This window comes from Coregonus clupeaformis, chromosome 13 (genome assembly GCF_020615455.1).
Source record: "Coregonus clupeaformis isolate EN_2021a chromosome 13, ASM2061545v1, whole genome shotgun sequence".
In the NCBI taxonomy this organism is placed as follows: Eukaryota; Metazoa; Chordata; class Actinopteri; order Salmoniformes; family Salmonidae; genus Coregonus; species Coregonus clupeaformis.
The window spans coordinates 26,753,025-26,772,042 of record NC_059204.1 but is presented as its reverse complement, the minus strand read 5'-3'; the positions used below and the strand labels follow the sequence as shown (position 1 = coordinate 26,772,042).

General features: G+C 44.7%; 1 protein-coding gene across 1 annotated transcript; it reads left to right on the top strand.

The window, feature by feature from the left end:
- The first annotated feature begins 4,505 nt into the window (after positions 1–4,505).
- On the top strand, positions 4,506–16,756 carry LOC121579836 (serrate RNA effector molecule homolog). Its single transcript, XM_041894763.1, has 20 exons — positions 4,506–4,584; positions 5,304–5,429; positions 5,560–5,703; positions 5,789–5,935; positions 6,148–6,336; positions 9,156–9,325; positions 10,451–10,644; positions 10,813–10,944; positions 11,177–11,381; positions 11,493–11,668; positions 11,842–11,903; positions 12,043–12,121; positions 12,270–12,455; positions 14,130–14,300; positions 14,457–14,610; positions 14,727–14,920; positions 15,059–15,215; positions 15,457–15,546; positions 15,734–15,836; positions 16,485–16,756. Exons 2-20 carry the CDS (start codon positions 5,308–5,310, stop codon positions 16,558–16,560), a joined length of 2,751 nt encoding a protein of 916 aa, XP_041750697.1. The 5' UTR covers positions 4,506–4,584; positions 5,304–5,307; the 3' UTR covers positions 16,561–16,756.
- The last annotated feature ends 2,262 nt before the right edge of the window (positions 16,757–19,018 follow it).

The window sequence follows — 19,018 nt, the reverse complement described above, 5'->3', positions numbered from 1 at the left end:
GTGTTCAGACTGGCGCTGCCCTGGTCGCAATGAGAGAAGGGAAGCCTAGAGCATGTCCAGACTTGTTAATCGAGCTGTTGATTGCGCTTCATAGGGTGGGGCATAAAGAGTGTAAGGTAGGTTTTCTATGGGTTCCAGCTCATGTGGGGGTAGGGGAGGCAACTCTGAAGAGGGAGGAGGTAGATGTGGTGGAGGAGAATTATAGCAGAGGGGGTGACCCAGAAGTGGCAGTGTGAGTGAGAGCATAGCCTTGCTATTGAGAAAGGCCGCCGTAGGCAGACCTGGCTCTCAAGAGAAGACAGGCTATGTGCACACTGCCCACAAAATGAGGTGGAAACTGAGCTGCACTTCCTAACCTCCTGCCAAATGTATGACCATATTAGAGACACATATTTCCCTCAGATTACAGCGATCCACAAAGAATTCGAAAACAAACCCAATTCTGATAAACTCCCTTATCTACTGGGTGAAAAACCACAGTGTGCCATCACAGCTGCAAGATTTGTGACCTGTTGCCACAAGAAAAGGGCAACCAGTGAAGAACAAACACCATTGTAAATACAACCCATATTTATGTTTATTTATTTTCCCATTTGTACTTTAACTATTTGCACATTGTTACAACACTGTATATATACATAATATGACATTTGAAATGTCTTTATTCTTTTGAAACTTCTGAGTGTAATGTTTACTGTTAATATTTATTGTTTATTTCACTTTTGTTTACTATCTACTTCACTTGCTTTGGCAATGTTAACACATGTTTCCCATGCCAATAAAGCCCTTAAATTGAAATTGAATTGAGAGAAGAGAGGGGAAGGCAGATTTTCAATATTCAGAAGTCTGTGAGGAAGGTCAGTAGGTACCAGTGGAGTGAAAGGAGGAATGGGGTTCTGTTGACAAGGCTGAGGTTGGGTCATTGTGGCTTGGGAAGTGGGTTACTTTTAGTGGGGAAAAAACCTACGTAGATTGGAAGTGTGGGGAATGTGGTGGGGTGGAGACTGTGGAACATGTCCTCTTATATTGCAGGCAGTATGGGGAGGATAGAAGGACATTTTTCTGTGAGCTGGCTGAATTGGGGTAACTACCTTTTCTCTTGTAACCATTTTGGGGCGAAAATGACCGGCAGAGTGAGATAGAAAGGAAGTTGTTGTTGTTTCTCTTTTCAACCTGCCTGCACCTACAGGTGTGAGGCTACTATAAATATATAAATGTGCAATTCTCACTCTGACCTGCGAAAGGCAGCAATACGCAACACAGCATGCAGTCTGCCGGAAACTCTATTTCTTCTTCTATAATATCATGGCAGTCCGCAAACAAACATTTAAAGTGCATGCAATGTACAATCAATCATGATGTGCCCAATTCTGTACTACCATGACAATAAAATTTGAAACCAAATAAATCCCTACTAACTTCTAACACACCCTCTCCCAAACCCATTAAACTATCTATATCATGCTGAAACACTCCACCCTTAGGATTGTTCAGCATGTCAACCATTTCAACAGTAACATCTGTTTCCCCCAATATCTATTTTGCAGTCTCCACAATAACCTTCAACCTGGCATTTCTGCTTTCCATAACCCGAGTTGTATTGATAACCTTACCAATAAACGCTATGAAGTCAGCTTTATTAATTATCAGTGTCCTTTGACACCACACATTCATGAGCGCAACATTTCTGAACAGGCCTCGTAAACATGCCAGGACCATCAGAAGCACCAGCCCCAACAGTAGGTCCACTTACGACAGGAACATCCATGGAAGCTCCATCAGTCCACACTGTAATTCCACCAATCTGTCTTACAGCCTCTGTATATGATACATCATGACTGATCCTATATCTCTGAGCCTCTCTAGCCTCTCTCTGCACCTGTCATCCACCAAATGCTGCACTGTGTTCTCTCCCACAATTACAACACAACCTTCACATTGCTTCCACATTCACCTTAATCATGTTCCCCTCCACACTTGGCACATCTTTTCTTTCCTTTACACTGAGCAGCTACATGTCCCACTCTTTGGCATTTAAAACACCTCAGTGTATATGGGACAAATTCTTTAACATTTAAACTAAGGAATCCTATCTGTACTTTTCCCAGCAAAACTTTCTCAAACCTCAGCATCACTGATAAGCTTTCACTTCTTTGACCCTCTTTCCTACTGATCAACCTTTTGGCCTCAATCACTCTGCCTCCCTTCACATTTTCTTTAATATCATCTGTGGACATTGATATTGGGACCCCAGTGATGACTCCCCTCTACCTAGCATAAGCACCAGGTACATGGATTTTAATCTTCTTCCCATTAAGAATTATTTTTGCATAATCTTCCTTTGATGAGCCTGGCTACCACAAAATATTAGCAATCTACCATTCCAATTAACAGGGCTAATTTAACTTAACCTCTCTTTCTCTACGGCATTAGTTAGTCGGATAGGGTGTAAATGAGGACCTGTGGTCTCACCAAACACCATCACAACTTTCCACTCCCGACACATTATTACTCTTGCTTCCTACCTTGACCCGCTTTTTGCTTTCTACACTAGAGGCTCCACTGTTTCAGTATCATGATCTCTCTTCTTGCAGTCTTTCTACTACAGACCATTCAGATCCTTGACCCTCATCCTCCTCAATATCATCAGAACGGTCACCCATATTGATCGCACTCCAGCACAGCTGTTTCTTCTCTCCATTTCGTCCACACTACTCGCCGCCATTTCCAGTCGCCGGCTCCCACGTGTGGTGGCTCAGCTCAAACATAAACATTATAGCTAACAACCAAAACGCGCCGCTGTTTCTGGCCTGCCGGAAACTTCGATGAGGTTTAATGGCGGTTGGCATCCAATAAATGTGTCATAACCGCCACTTACTAGACTAGAGTATACTGCCAGAAACTCACACATTTAAATTTACATTTTAGTCATTTAGAAGACGCTCTTATCCAGAGCGACTTACAGTTTATAGTGAGTGCATACATTTTTCATACTCACACAAACAATACACTTTCAAGGCCAGGGGTCTATTCATTATGGAAACCGTTTACTGTTTAAGATCCAAACTGAAGCAAACAGAGCAAACGGGGTGAAACCGGGAGGGACCTCCCTGAATTTGTCCAATAGAAACTCTCGTTTGCGTTTTCCGTTTGGAGTAAACTGGGAGTAAACGGTTTCTGTTGCAGAATCGGCGCCCCAGCAGTCAGTCAACATATACTGAACAAAAATATAAACGCAACATGCAACAATTTCATTGATTTTACTGAGTTACAGTTCATATGAGGAAATCAGTCAATTGAAATAAATTCATTAGGCCCTAATCTATGGACTTCACATGACCGGGAATACAGATATGCATCTGTTGGTCACAGATACCTTAAGAAAAATTGGCCTCACAATGGACCTCAGGATCTCGTCACGGTATTTTTGTGCATTCAAATTGCCATCGATAAAATGCAATTGTGTTCGTTGTCCGTAGATTATGCCTGCCCATACCATAACTCCACTGCCACCATGGGGCACTCTGTTAGATATTACTTGTTAGATATTACTGCATGCTGCCCATACCATAACTCCACTGCCACCAAGGGGCACTCTGTTAGATATTACTTGTTAGATATTACTGCACTGTCGGAGCTAGAAGCACAAGCATTTCGCTACACCCGCAATAACATCTGCTAAACACATGTATGTGACAAATAACATTTGATTTCATTTGATTTGTTCACAATGTTGAAATCAGCATCACACAACGCCATACACTTGGTCTGCAGTTGTGAGGCCAGTTGGAGGTACTGCCAAATTCTCTAAAATTATGTTGGAGGAAGCTTATGGTAGAGAAATAAACATTCACTTTTCTGGCAATAGCTCCGGTGGACATTCCTGTGGTCAGCATGCCAATTGCACACTCCCTCAAAACTTGAGACATTTGTGGCATTGCGTTGTGTGACATAAATGCACATTTTAGAGTGGCCTTTTATTGTCCCCAGCACAAGGTGCACCTGTGTAATGATCATGCCATTTAATCAGCTTCTTGATATGCCACACCTGTCAGGTGGATGGTTTATCTTGGCAAAGGAGAAATGCTCACTAACAGGGATGTGAACAAATGTGTGAGAAATAATCATTTTGTGCTTATGGAACATTTCTGGTATTTTTTATTTAAGCTCATGTAACATGGGACCAACACTTTACATGTTGCGTTTTATTTTTGTTCAGTGTATATTTTTGAAGACTACCCCTTTATGATTCATATTTTTGTGCAATCATTAAGATTTGTTAAAAACAAACATGCCCAGAAACTCATATGCTGCCTCTGAAACATACAACCTGATATATGATATGTATAATTAAATGTATATAAGAACTCTGTAACGTTTGTAAAAGTTTTTTTATTATTATATGTTTTATTTATTCCTTTTTCTTAAACCTGTGCGCTTGGCTATGTACTTTACTAAATATGCATTTTGAATGTATAATCCAACTTCCGTGTCAGTCAACATCCGGGAAATTTGTTTCCTGTCTAACAGCGGCGCCAGGAAGAGACCACGCAGGATTGCTAAAAGAAAGTGATTTATTAACAGGTAATCTACCTCCTATAAAGTTTAATTTCATGCTGTCACGGGATGTATACTAAAGCTGATGTTATGTAAAGAAAGTAACAGCATATTATGTTTTGTAGCACGTAAAATACAACGGCAAAATACAACGGCCTAGTAACAGCACCGACCTTGCTTTGTTTGCGTCTACCGGTACTAACTAGCAACTTCAAACTAACGGCTAGTTAGATAGCTAGCTAAATTACAGCGATGGGGACGCTAGCTAAGCTAACTTTAGCTTACTACTATGAAAATGTAAACTAAACTAGCAGTAAATTGGAAGTACCTAATTAAACTACAGCTAGCTACCATTGAGAAAGAAGTAGCTAGGTGGCTAGCTTCACTTAACCTACTTTGAAAAACAGATATTCAAGCTAGCTAACGCGGCGCAAACCCTAGCTAGTTAACGTTAGCTACCTAAACAGCTAGTTAGCTACTTGAAATGCTATGGGTTCGCTAACTGGTCATGTGACTCCCAGTAGCAGAGATCAATCAGGAGGCAACTGCTTTGCTACACACATTAGGCTAAGGACAAAATAATGTTGGTGTTAAGTTGGAATTTAACAAATTATGATTATATTAGCTTGATTACTAAGGCCCTGTATAACTTGTTCGATTTCATTTGTTTGCTGCCTCAATAGCTACCTACCACTTATCATTTGACTGTTTATTTATGCTCATTTGTCCACTGACTTAAAATTTAGGGCGATGGCGGACAGTGATGATGAATATGATCGCAGAAGGAGAGACAAGTTCCGTCGTGAGAGGAGCGACAACTATGACCGCTCCCGAGAGAGAGAGGAAAGGCGTAGGGATGACTGGAATGACAGGTGAGGAAGAGGGACTGTGTATAAAACGAGATAATTAATGGCACACTAGTAACATGGGAAGCAACATTTCCAATCCATGTTATGCATGCATGGTGTTTCACATGTATCTTTTTGCTCTTTCCGTTTACTGGCGCCCATCTGCCAGGGAGTGGGACAGGGGCAGGGAGCGGCGTAGCCGGGGGGAGTATCGGGACTACGAGAGAGGTCGCAGGGAGAGGTTCTCCCCACCCAGGCACGACATGAGTCCCCAACAGAAACGCATGAGGAGAGATTGGTGAGAATCAAATTAATCTACACAACCTACATCACTGTCTTCAAGTCTAAAATGTTTGAGCTAATCTTCCCTCTGTTTTGAACAGGGATGACCATGGAGGAGATCCCTACCATGGTGGGTATGACTTGGGCTACGGTGGTGGCGGAGGCCCCAGCTATGCCCCTCCACAGCCTTGGGGCCACCCTGACCTTCACCTCATGCAGCCTCACCATGGTATCCCCATCCAGGCAAGGTGAGGAGAGTAGACTGGGCACAACCAACCTGTTCATGCAGAGAAGCTGTCTTTGTCATCTGTGGAAAGCAGATGACAAACCAACGGCACCATGTCCCTGACTGGAGCTGTGACTGTTCCACCCAATAGATTAGCTTGCCCTTAGGTAGTCAACGTTTCTAAGTAACTGGTTATCTCACACTCTTTTTTTAACCCTGTCATTTGTCTTCTAGGCTAGGAAACATCCATGATATGGATCTGGGCCTGCCGCCTCCAGTGATAAAGAGCTTTAAGGAGTTCCTTCTGTCCCTGGATGACTCTGTGGATGAGACCGAGGCAGTCAAACGTTATAATGAGTACAAGATAGACTTCCGACGGCAGCAGATGCAGGACTTCTTCCTTGCTCACAAAGATGAAGAGTGGTACGATTATCATAGCCTTTGCTGCTCTATTATTCTTATTAATGATCAGTTTGCTGTGAATTAGGTTGGCAACACTGACAACCTTTCTATTCACAGAAATTGTCAGTCAAATGGATCTGACGCTATAGTTGAGATCGGAGCCGTTCGTTAATGGCTGGGTAAAGACAGTGTAGTTTGTGGATTATGTTAGGCCTATATTTGACAGGCTGCGATATATAGACATACAATACTTTTAGTTGGGTGTCTAACTAAAAAGGGGTATAGTTAAATGGGTGTATTTAAAACATCTGGAACATTTTTTTTTAAATACATTTTTATCTATAACGATTTTGATCTATTATTGAAAGTGTTAAGAAAATACTTGGTATTTTGGGCAGGCTTATCATGAATACCATGCCACCTTTAGATAAGAATAATCGGTTAATACTATGGGCGGTTACCATCACGAATAGAGAGGTCAGTAAATAGCCTAGCTAGTAAACCGTATAGGATAGAGATTTGGCTCTTAAGTGAGTGGATTGTTGGTTGACACAGTTCTTAAGAGTATGACTGTCGGTTTTGCTTATCACACTTTTCACAGGTGTGTCCAGGGATCATGATACAATGTCAATGCTCTTTTTTTGTTTTCTTAACCAAACCTTCTTCCCTTCCACTCCTCCCCCCGCCCTTCACAACAAGGTTTTTGAAGATGAAAAAAACTGGAACTCCTCGCAGGAATCGTTGTTAGACAGCTAGGGCTCGCACTGCGCACAATGCAGTTGCTCTTAGACGTACAGTACCAGGGATACTAGCTAGACAGACAAATAAACCACTTGCGCGCATGGAAATATATTTTATTTTCTTTAGTATGTGATGCTTTTTTTCCCCCATTTTGTTTTTATATTTGGATCAAATCGAATCCCAAAACCGAAAACGAAATTGTGTGCGCACACAAACACAGTAGGGGGGTGAAGTGGAGCACATTTTTACAGAAGAGACCCCTCTCAGTATATATGTGTTGTTAGACTGGGAGAAAAAAAGGTAAATTTTGTCCACACCATGGCAAATTTGCTCTTCTGAACTGTAAAATTCTGAACTGTGTTATGTTCTTTTATTTTAATATCTGTGTCCATTTTGCCTTTGTGAGTTATTTTTGGTGAGTTGACCTAAAGCATCCTGATATGTTTCACAAACGGCTATACTCACACACAAACATAACACCATGCAAACTTTGTGAAGAATCTACAGTAGCACCTCAAACCCCAGAGACCCCAGAGCATTTCCAGGTGCAGAACAAAAGTGTTTCTTCATATGGCAGTCACTTGAGTGGACCTAGATACACTACATGACCAAAAGTATGTGGACACCTGCTCGTCGAACATCTCATTCCAAAATCATGGGCATTAATATGGAGTTGGTTCTCCCCCTTAGCTGCTATAACAGCCTCCACTCTTCTGGGAAGGCTTTCCACTAGATGTTGCAACATTGCTGCGGGGGACTAGCTTCCATTCAGCCACAAGCATTAATAAGGTCGGGCACTGATGTTGGGGAATTAGGCCTGGCTCGCAGTCTGCGTTCCAACTCATCCCAAAGGTGTTCAATGGGGTTGAGGTCAGGGCTCTGTGCAGGCCAGTCAAGTTCTTCCACACCAATCTCGACAAACAATTTCTGTAGGGCCTCACTTTGTGCACGGGGGCATTGTCATGCTGAAACAGGAAAGGGCCACAAAGTTGGAAGCACAGAATTGTCTAGAATGTCATTGTATGCTGTAGCGTTAAGATTTCCCTTAACTGGAACTAAGGGCCTAGCCCGAACCATGAAAAACAGCCCCAGACCATTATTCCTCCTCCACCAAACTTTACAGTTGGCACTATCCATTGTGGCAGGTAGCGTTCTCCTGGCATCCGCCAAACTCAGATTTGTCCGTCGGACTACCAGATGGTGAAGCGTGACTCATCACTCCAGAGAACGCGTTTCCACTGCTCCAGAGTCCAATGGCGGTGAGCTTTACACCACTCCAGCCGACGCTTGGCATTGCGCATGGTGATCTTAGGCTTGTGTGCAGCTGCTCGGCCATGGAAACCCATTTCATGAAGCTCCCGACGAATCGTTCTTGTGCTGACGTTGCTTCCAGAGGCAGTTTGGAACTCTGTAGTGAGTATTGCAACCGAGGACAGACGGTTTTTACGTACTACGCTCTTCAGCACTCGGCGGTCCTGTTCTGTGAGCGTGTGTGGCCTACCACTTCACGGCTGAGCTGTTGTTGCTCCTAGACGTTTCCACTTCACAATAACAGCACTTACAGTTGACCGGGGGATCTCTAGCAGGGCAGAAATTTGATAAACTGCCTTGTTGGAAAGGTGGCATGCTATGATGGTGCCATGTTGAAAGTCACTGAGCTCTTCAGTAAGGCCATTCTACTGCCAATGTTTGTCTATGGAGATTGCATGGCTGTGTGCTCAATTTTATACACCTGTCAGCAATGGGTGTGGCTGAAATAGCCAAATCCACTAATTTGAAGGGGTGTCCACATACTTTTGAGTATATAGTGTAGTTGCATTTAATTTATGGACATGCTGTGTTCCCCCCTAATAAGGCATTGCAGGATACAGGAATGTTCATAAAAAACAGTTGTCCTCAGTGTTTATTTTTAATTTTTATGTGATTTACTGTTTGGGTATCGAATTGAAGTATATTGGTCCCAGTTCAGTGCTGTAGGCCAGTTTATTTGGCCTGGCCACGCATACAAGGGCATTCTCTAACATTCTTCTCTCCTCCCCTCCATCCCTGCCCCTGTCTCTCTCTCCCGTGCTCTTTTGGGGACATTGGTGTGAACTCAGGTTCAGATCCAAGTACCACCCGGATGAGGCGGGCCGGCGGAAGGCTGAGGCCCACAGTGCCTTGCAGAACCGGCTGAATGTCTACATGTTCCTGATGGAGAACGGCTGGTTCGACACTGTCTCCCTAGACATGGAGAAGGCCCAGGCCATCATGAAGGTCTTGGATGCAGGTAGAGTAGTGGGAATGGTTGGAGGTGGGTGGCTGTGGGAGACGTCTCTAATGGCTTCATTCATCTCTCTTGCAGAGTATTTTGATGTCAACCTTAGTTTCGAGGAGTGTCAGGATGAGTGAAGTGTTAGTATTTGTTGGTGGGTTTACTTACCTCAACAGGTTCTATATCCTAACCCAGTGGTCACCAACCTTTTCTGATTCGATATCACTTTCCGAGTCAAAATGCAAGCCGAGATCTACCACTCAGAATTTTGTAACATGACTTATAAAACGTAAGACTATGCAACATTAACCTATTAAAAACAGTTATTTAGCAATGAGGTTTGTACAATGTTCTTCTCAGACAATTTTGAAATTATATTTCAAAATTTGAGGTATATGATCACACTGGTAATATATAATTTGTTGTATTACTTGAGGCACACCTGAGTGAGCATAATTTGCTTTTTAAAAATTTACTGGACTGATGGCCTGCGTCTGATGGTCAGTCTAAGGGGAGGGAGGGAGAGGGCAGCAGAGAGGCTGTCTCACCGTCCCCCCACTGAGACTGACCAAAAAGGGCACACATTATTCCTGCTGAAGGCGAAACTCGAGTCGCACTGCATTATTTCTGCCTCATGCACCAATTCATGTTGTTACTCCTATGACCAGAGAAAGTTTAATATTTCTCGATATGAAAAAAGACAAGCCGCTAATAATAACACAAGCTTATCTATACAATTTGCTACTCATGCATTGCAGCTGCAGGGTTGGTTGTAGTGTGAGTGGAAGTAGGGAGATGCAGGTTTTAATGGCTTATAAAAGTTTTGAACAAAGTGTTGACAGTGAAGTGCTGAATAACAACTTAGGTATGAACTTTCTCATAACAGCAGCTCTTTGCTGTATTCATTGACACTCTTTAGTCATGGTATTTAAATCTCACAGTATCAACTTTGCTGTTCGATTGAGGCTTCTTTTTACAGTTTATGCTTGAGGAAACTGCAGACACTGATCTGAGCTATCTGATTGGCCATCAGTAGGCCTATAGGTGCACTTGATTTGCTCTCTGCCTTGGAGATCGACCAGTCGATCACGATCGACCGGTTGGTGACCACTGTCCTAACCCCTTTCCTCTGTCCTTCAGCGGTGATAAAGATGGAGGGAGGGACAGATCATGACCTGCGCATCTTGGAGTTGCCGTCTGAGGAGGAAGAGGAGAGAGAGAGAGCTGAAAGGGTGGCAGCTGTTGGTCCGGGAACTGAACCCCCCAAAAAAGAGGAGCCCAAGGATAAGAATCTGGACAATGACCGCAAACCCCCAGCCGACAAAGAGGAGAATGTATGTTGTCTTGTCGTAACCACTTTTATTTGCCCTGCTCTACTCTTCCCCCTCGAACAAGAAGTCATCAAATTTTAAATCACATTTTATTGGTCACATACACATATTTAGCAGATGTTATTGCGGATGTAGCAAAATGCTTGTTGATGTAATCGAACTCTGCCACAGGGGGAGAGTGATGCCTGCAGCACGGAGAAGGGTGCAAACGGTGGTGGTGAGGCAGCAGAAGAAGGGAGTGAGGGAGAAGAGAAAGGAGAAAAAGAGGCGAAAAGCAAAGAAGTTGTCCCTGAGCCTAAGAAGGTTAGTGTCTAGCATCCATGTGTCTTATTCCGTCTTTCTGCTCTTAATGGGCCGAATCCTAACTTGAGATCTGCGTGAAAGTTTGTAATCTTTCATTGATTACAGTGGGAAATTTCCACAAAAACTTGAGTGTACACACACAGTTTTCAAGTTAGGATTTGGGCTAATTGATTTGGATCAGTGATGTATCTATTGACCTTCACCACAACCTATTTTCCTTCCCGTGTGTTAGCTGAGTAAGAAGAGGAAGCGGAAGCACAGTGGAGACAGTGAAGATGAGGCCAGTGCCTCTGAGAGTGACTCTGACTCTGACTCCAACTCCCATCATTCCTCTGATAAACCTGCCGAGAGGGAGGATGAGGGTGAGGAAAAGGATGAGGGTGAGGAAAAGGAGGAAGGGGAGGACAAGGATGAAGAGGAGGAAGAAGAGGGTGAAGGTGAGCGATGATGGGACTGCGTTGGGGTCACTGTTTTCACAAATTCTAGTATTCAAATATATTTTTGACAATCTCAGGTAATAACTTCTCTGCTCCACTCAAATTGTGTAGCTGACGGAAAGAAAAGCAAAGAGGAGAAACCAAAGGAAATGGCGAGAGAGAGGGAGAAGGAAGAGGAGAAAAAACCTAAGGAGGACCAGCCCCTGAGACCCAGGCCTCTCCACAGGACCTGCTCTTTATTCATGAGGAGCATCGCCCCCACCATCTCCAAGGCCGAGATCATAGCTGTGAGTTCAAGCAATTTGACTGTACAAACATACTGAACACTATGGACTGTCAGAATGACACTACTCTGAAGTTACATTGATACAAGGGACTCCAGATACAGCTGTTACCCACACACACAATGACTGGAGGCATCCAGGAGGAAGAACTAACCTGCTGTTTTTGCCTCCCTCAGCTATGTCGGAGATATCCTGGGTTCATGCGAGTGTGCTTGTCTGATCCCCAACCAGAGCGCAGGTTAGTTCCACTTCCACGTGACCATATCCACAGCTGGACCCTCTTTGCTGCTAATGTACTTTAGTGGACGGTTGAAAATGTGACTTCTGTCATTCACCTCATGTATGTAGACCTCTAACCACCTCTCCATCTGTGTCAGGTTCTTCCGACGCTGCTGGGTGACATTTGACCGTAGTGTCAACATCAAGGAGACCTGCTGGAACCTCCAGAACATCAGAGTGAGTTTAACAACCTTTGTAATCAAGACTACAATATTAGGTAGTTCTGGAACTGTAACCCGATGATGAGCAAGATATTGCACTTGAGTCACACAGCTGGTTAGTGAGTGTGCTCTGACCCTGTATGTGTCCTCTCGGCTGTGTGTAGCTGCGTGACTGTGAGCTGGCCCCGGGGGTGAACAGAGACCTGGCCCGGAGGGTCCGCAACATCAACGGCATCACTCAGCACAAACAGGTGCTGCGCAATGACATCAAACTGTCAGCCAAACTCATCCACTCCCTGGACGGCAGAGGCAGGCTGTGGAGCCAAAAGGCCCGGGGAGATGCTGTGGAGGTACAACACACACTGAAAGCAATTTGGTGTTTTTGCAATACAGTGGCTTGCGAAAGTATTCACCCCCCTTGGCATTTTTCCTATTTTGTTGCCTTACAACCTGGAATTAAAATGGATATTTTGGGGGGTTTGTATCATTTGATTTACACAACATGCCTTCCACTTTGAAGATGCAAAATATATTTTATTGTGAACAAACAAGAAATAAGACAAACTGAACTTGAGCGTGCAAAACTATTCACAATACTTTGTAGAGCCACCTTTTGCAGCAATTACAGCTGCAAGTCTCTTGGGGTATGTCTCTATAAGCTTAGCACATCTAGCCACTGGGATTTATGCCCATTCTTCAAGGCAAAACTTCTCCAGCTCCTTCAAGTTGGATGGGTTCCGCTGGTGTACAGCAATCTCAATTGGATTGAGGTCTGGGCTTTGACTAGGCCATTCCAAGGCATTTAAATGTTTCCCCTCAAGTGTTGCTTTAGCAGTATGCTTAGGGTCATTGTCCTGCTGGAAGGTGAACCTCTGTCCCAGTCTCAAATCTCTGGAAGACTGAAACAGGTTTCCCTCAAGAATTTCCCTGTATTTAGCGCCAGCCATCATTCCTTAAATTCTGACTAGTTTCCCAGTCCCTGCCGATGCAAAAACATCCCCACAGCATGATGCTTCCACCACCATGCTTCACTGTGGGGATGGTGTTCTCGGGGTGATGAGAGGTGTTGGGTTTGCGCCAGACATAGCGTTTTCCTTGATGGCCAAAAAGCTCAATTTTAGTCTCATCTGACCAGAGTACCTTCTTCCATATGTTTGGGGAGTCTCCCACATGCCTTTTGGTGAACACCAAACGTGTTTGCTTAATTTTTTCTTCAAGCAATGGCTTTTTTCTGTCCACTCTTCCGTAAAGCCCAGCTCTGTGGAGTGTACGGCTTAAAGTGGTCCTATGGACAGATACTCCAATCTCCGCTGTGGAGCTTTGCAGCTCCTTCAGGGTTATCTTTGGTCTCCTTGTTGCCTCTCTGATTAATGCCCTCCTTGCCTGGTCTGTGAGTTTTGGTGGGCGGCCCTCTCTTAGCAGGTTTGTTGTTGTGCCATATTCTTTCCATTTTTTAATAATGGATTTAATGGTGCTCCGTGGGATGTTCAAAGTTTGGGATATTTTTTTATAACCCAACCCTCATCTGTACTTGTCCACAACTTTGTCCCTGACCTGTTTGGAGAGCTCCTTGGTCTTCATGGTGCTGCTTGTTTGGTGGTGCCCCTTGCTTAGTGGTGTTGCAGACTCTGGGGCCTTTCAGAACAGGTGGATATATACTGAGATCATGTGACACTTAAATTAAGTCCACCTGTGTGCAATCTAACTAATTATGTGACTTCTGAAGGTAATTGGTTGCACCAGATCTTATTTAGGGGCTTCATAGCAAAGGGGGTGAATACATATGCACGCACCACTTTTCCATTATTTATTTTGTAGAATTTTTTGAAACAAGTAATTTTTCATTTCACTTCACCAATTTTGACTATTTTGTGTATGTCCATTACATTAAATCCAAATAAAAATCCATTGAGGTTTTAATGCAACAAAATAGGAAAAACATCAAGGGGGGTGAATACTTTTGCAAGGCACTGTATGTATCATGAACTTGGATGTTTTAATACTGTACTGTGTGGTTGTATCAGGTGGCGGCTCAGAACCCCATCCTGAAGAACATCACTGACTACCTGATAGAGGAGGTGAGCGCTGAGGAGGAGGAGCTACTGGGCAGTATGGGTGGAGCTGATGCAGAGGATGGCAGCAAGGAGGGGAACCCAGCCGAGATCACTGTGGAGAGGGATGACACACTGGTCAAGGTCCGTCCATCTGCCTTGGCACACACTCGGATACACAGCAGCTTTACATTCTTTTTAGGCAGTGAACTGTTTGGGTTTTGTCTGAAGCTAAAGTAGTGAAATGGTAAAATGGAAAAAGTAAATTATCTTGACTTGATTTCCTTCATCTCTTCCCAGGTGTTGGACCGTCTTCTCTTCTACCTGCGTGTTGTCCATTCCATTGACTACTACAACAACTGCGAGTACCCCAGTGAGGATGAGATGCCCAACCGCTGTGGCATGATCCATGTGCGTGGGCCAATCCCTCCCAACCGCATCACACACGGGGAAGGTGAGCAGCTCACTACTGTATATTCAACACTGGCTGGGCACACATTTGAGATGGCTGCATCATACACTGACACACTATTGACTGACTGTCGCCCCCTCCCCCTGTCATGCACCCAGTGTTGGAGTGGCAGAAGACATTTGAGGAGAGGCTGAGCCCCCTGTTCAGTGTGAAGGAGAAGCTATCAGAGGAGGAGGCAGGCAAGATGGGCCGGAAGGACCCGGAGCACGAGGTGGAGAAGTTTGTGTTGGCCAACACCCAGGAGCTGGGCAAGGACAAGTGGCTCTGCCCCCTTAGTGGCAAGAAGTTCAAGGTGTGTCTGTATGAGGATGGAAGTAAATATGGCAAACAGAAATATTGTATATCCAAAGCATGTACTGGTCTTTATCTCCCTTGCCAAGGTGTGGTGCAGATTAAAATGTGAATTAATTCATTCCCTCTGCCTGGCCAGGGCCCAGAGTTTGTGCGCAAGCACATCCTGAACAAACATGGGGACAAAATTGACGAGGTGAAAAAGGAGGTGGTGTTTTTCAACAACTTTCTCATGGATGCCAAGCGACCTTCCCTCCCAGAGATGAAGCCCCCTCCTCCGCCCGGCCCAGGACAAGGTGAGGGACACGTTGCACAAAGAATGAATAGAGCTGACACGATTCCCTGTTGTCGCTGACAATCATATTTGTTCTACACCATACATTTTGTATTTGAACGTTCTGTAACGTTACATCCTCCTGAACAGGCCCCCGGGGAGCAAATGTTTCTAGAATAGTTTAGATGTAGGTGATGCTGTATCATTGAATCTTAGTGTGTATTATTTTTCCACTGACTTTCGGTCATTGTCTCTCTCTGTAGGAGTTCTCTCTCCAGGCATGCCCTTCCCTCCCCAGGGCCTCATGGGCTTTGGTCCCGGCCAGCCTCGTCCTCCTGTCATGGGTTACGGAGGTGAGCCTCTGCCTCATCATCTCCTATCATATTATCAATCACATTGATTTATTATGCCCTTTTTACATCATCACTTATCCTGAGACATTTGTACAAAATGTTACAACAACTATGTAATTAATTTGGTTGCAGCTCTCAGGTATTCTGTTCTGACATGACACACACACTGTACCTTTCTCTTCCCAAGGTGGACCTCCTTACCCACCAAACCAGTACGGGGGAGGTCGGGGTAACTATGACAACTTCCGTGGACAGGGTGGCGGCTACCCTGGTAAACCCCGCAACAACAGGTGAGACCATGGTCAGTTATGGACGAATACAGCACCACTAGCTTCGGCCAGCGGCATACCACCCTGCATCCCACTGCTAGCTTGCCTCTGAAGCTAAGCAGGGTTGGTCCTGGTCGGTCCCTGGCTGGGAGACAAGATGCTGCTGGAAGTGGTGTTGGAGGGCCAGTAGGAGGCACTCTTTCCTCTGGTCTAAAAAAAACTCCATCTGAATTCCCCAGGGCAGTGATTGGGGACATTGCCCTGTGTAGGGTGCCATCTTTCGGATGGGATGTTTTTCGTGTGTCCTAACTCTGTGGTCACCTAAAGATCCCATGGCACTAATAGTAAGAGTAGGGGTGTTCACCCCAGTGTCCTGGCTAAATTCCCAATCTGGCCCTCATACCATCATGGCCACCTAATCATCCCCAGCTTCCAATTGGCTCATTCATCCCCTCTCCTCTCCCCTGTAACTATTCCCCAGGTCGTTGATGTAAATGAGAATGTGTTCAGTCAATTTGCAAGGTAAAATAAGGGTAAAATAACAAATTAAAGCTTTCCTTTTCTGCTAATGACAGACTTGTGTTTAGAAACCTCTGTTTAATTTTTCTCTCACTCATTCCGATTTCTATGCTGTGCCTCTCCGATCTGCATCCCGGCTGTTTCCTTCAGAATGTCTCGGGGAGATCCACGCAACATCATTGAATACCGTGACCTGGATGCACCTGATGACATGGACTTCTTCTAGACTATCCATTTACTTATTTTAATCTCTTTTGTTTCTAATCATTGTGTAATTTCCCTGTCTCATCCCCTTATGTTAAGTGATGAATTAGCCTCCTATTTTTTTTGTTCAGTGTCTGCAGAGCAAAGGCTCAGTACAATTGGAACCAACTTGAATAAAAAACAAATGTATATCCTCAATAAAAACAAATTTGATTATATTGGCACAGTTTTGTGTGTATATAAACTCAGCAAAAAAAGAAACGTCCTCCCACTGTTAACTGCGTTTATTTTCAGCAAACTTAACGTGTAAATATTTGTATGAACATAAGATTCAACAACTGAGACATAAACTGAACAAGTTCGACAGACATGTGACTAACATAAATGGAATAATGTGTCCCTGAACAAAGGGGGGGTCAAAATCAAAAGTAACAGTCAGTATCTGGTGTGGCCACCAGCTGCATTAAGTACTGCAGTGCATCTCCTCCTCATGGACTGCACCAGATTTGCCAGTTCTTGCTGTGAGATGTTACCCCACTCTTCCACCAAGGCACCTGCAAGTTCCCAGACATTTTTGGGGTGTATGGCCGTAGCCCGCACCCTCCGATCCAACAGGTCCCAGACGTGCTCAATGGGATTGAGATCCGGGCTCTTCGTTGGCCATGGCAGAACACTGACATTCCTGTCTTGCAGGAAATCATGCACAGAACAAGCAGTATGGCTGGTGGCATTGTCATGCTGGAGGGTCATGTCAGAATGAGCCTGCAGGAAGGGTACCACATGAGTGAGGAGGATGTCTTCCCTGTAACGCACAGCGTTGAGATTGCTTGCAATGACAACAAGCTCAGTCCGATGATGCTGTGACACACTGCCCCAGACCACGACGGACCTTCCCCCTCCAAATCGATCCCGCTCCAGAGTACAGGCCTCGTGTGTAACGCTCATTCCTTCGAAGATAAACGCGAATCCGACCATCACCCCTGATGAGACAACCGCGACTCGTCAGTGAAGAGCACTTTTTGCCAGTCCTGTCTGGTCCAGCGACGGTGGGTTTGTGCCCATAGGCGACGTTGTTGCCGGTGATGTCTGGTGAGGACCTGCCTTACAGCAGGCCTACAAGCCCTCAGTCCAGCCTCTCTCAGCCTATTGCGGAGAGTCTGAGCCCTGATGGAGGGATTGTGCACTCCTGGTGTAACTCGGGCAGTTGTTGCCATCCTGTACCTGTCACGCAGGTGTGATGTTCGGATGTACTGATCCTGTGCAGGTGTTGTTACACGTGGTCTGCCGCTGCGAGGACGATCAGCTGTCCATCCTGTCTCCCTGTAGCGCTGTCTTAGGCGTCTCACAGTACAGACATTGCAATTTATTGTCCAGGCCACATCTGCAGTCCTCATGCCGCCTTGCAGCATGCCTAAGGCATGTTCACGCAGATGAGCAGGGACCCTGGGCATCTTTCTTTTGGTGTTTTTCAGAATCAGTAGAAAAGCCTCTTTAGTGTCCTAAGTTTTCATAACTGTGACCTGACATTTAATCCTAGTAAAAATTCCCTGTCTTAGGTCAGTTAGGATCAGCACTTTATTTTAAGAATGTGAAATGTCAGAATAATAGTGATTTATTTCAACTTTTATTTCTTTCATCACATTCCCAGTGGGTCAGAAGTTTACATACACTCAATTAGTATTTGGTAGCATTGCCTTTAAATTGTTTAACTTGGGTCAAACGTTTCGGGTAGCCTTCCACAAGCTTCCCACAATAAGTTGGGTGAATTTTGGCCCATTCCTCCTGACAGAGCTGGTGTAACTGAGTCAGGTTTGTAGTCCTCCTTGGAAGTATGCTTGGGGTCATTGTCCATTTGGAAGACTCATTTACAACCAAGCTTTAACTTCCTGACTGATGTCTCATGATGCCATCTATTTTGTGAAGTGCACCAGTCCCTCCTGCAGCAAAGCACCCCACAGCATGATGCTGCCACCCCCGTGCTTCACAGTTGGGATGGTGTTCTTCGGCTTGCAAGAAACCCCCTTTTCCCTCCAAATATAACGATGGTGATTATGGCCAAACAGTTCTATTTTTGTTTAATCAGACCAGAGGACATTTCTCCAAAAAGTAAGATCTTTGTCCCCATGTGCAGTTGCAAGCCGTAGTCTGGCTTTTCTATGGCGGTTTTGGAGCAGTGGCTTCTTCCTTGCTGAGCGGCCTTTCAGGTTATGTCGATATAGGACTCGTTTTACTGTGGATATTGATACTTTTGTACCTGTTTCCTCCAGCATCTTCTCAAGGTCTTTTGCTGTTGTTCTGGGATTGATTTGCACTTTTCGCACCAAAGTACGTTCATCTCTAGGAGACAGAACGCGTCTCCTTCCTGAGCGGTATGACGGCTGCGTGGTCCCATGGTGTTTATACTTGCGTACTATTGTTTGTACAGATGAACGTGGTATCTTCATGCATTTGGAAATTGCTCCCAAGGATGAACCAGACTT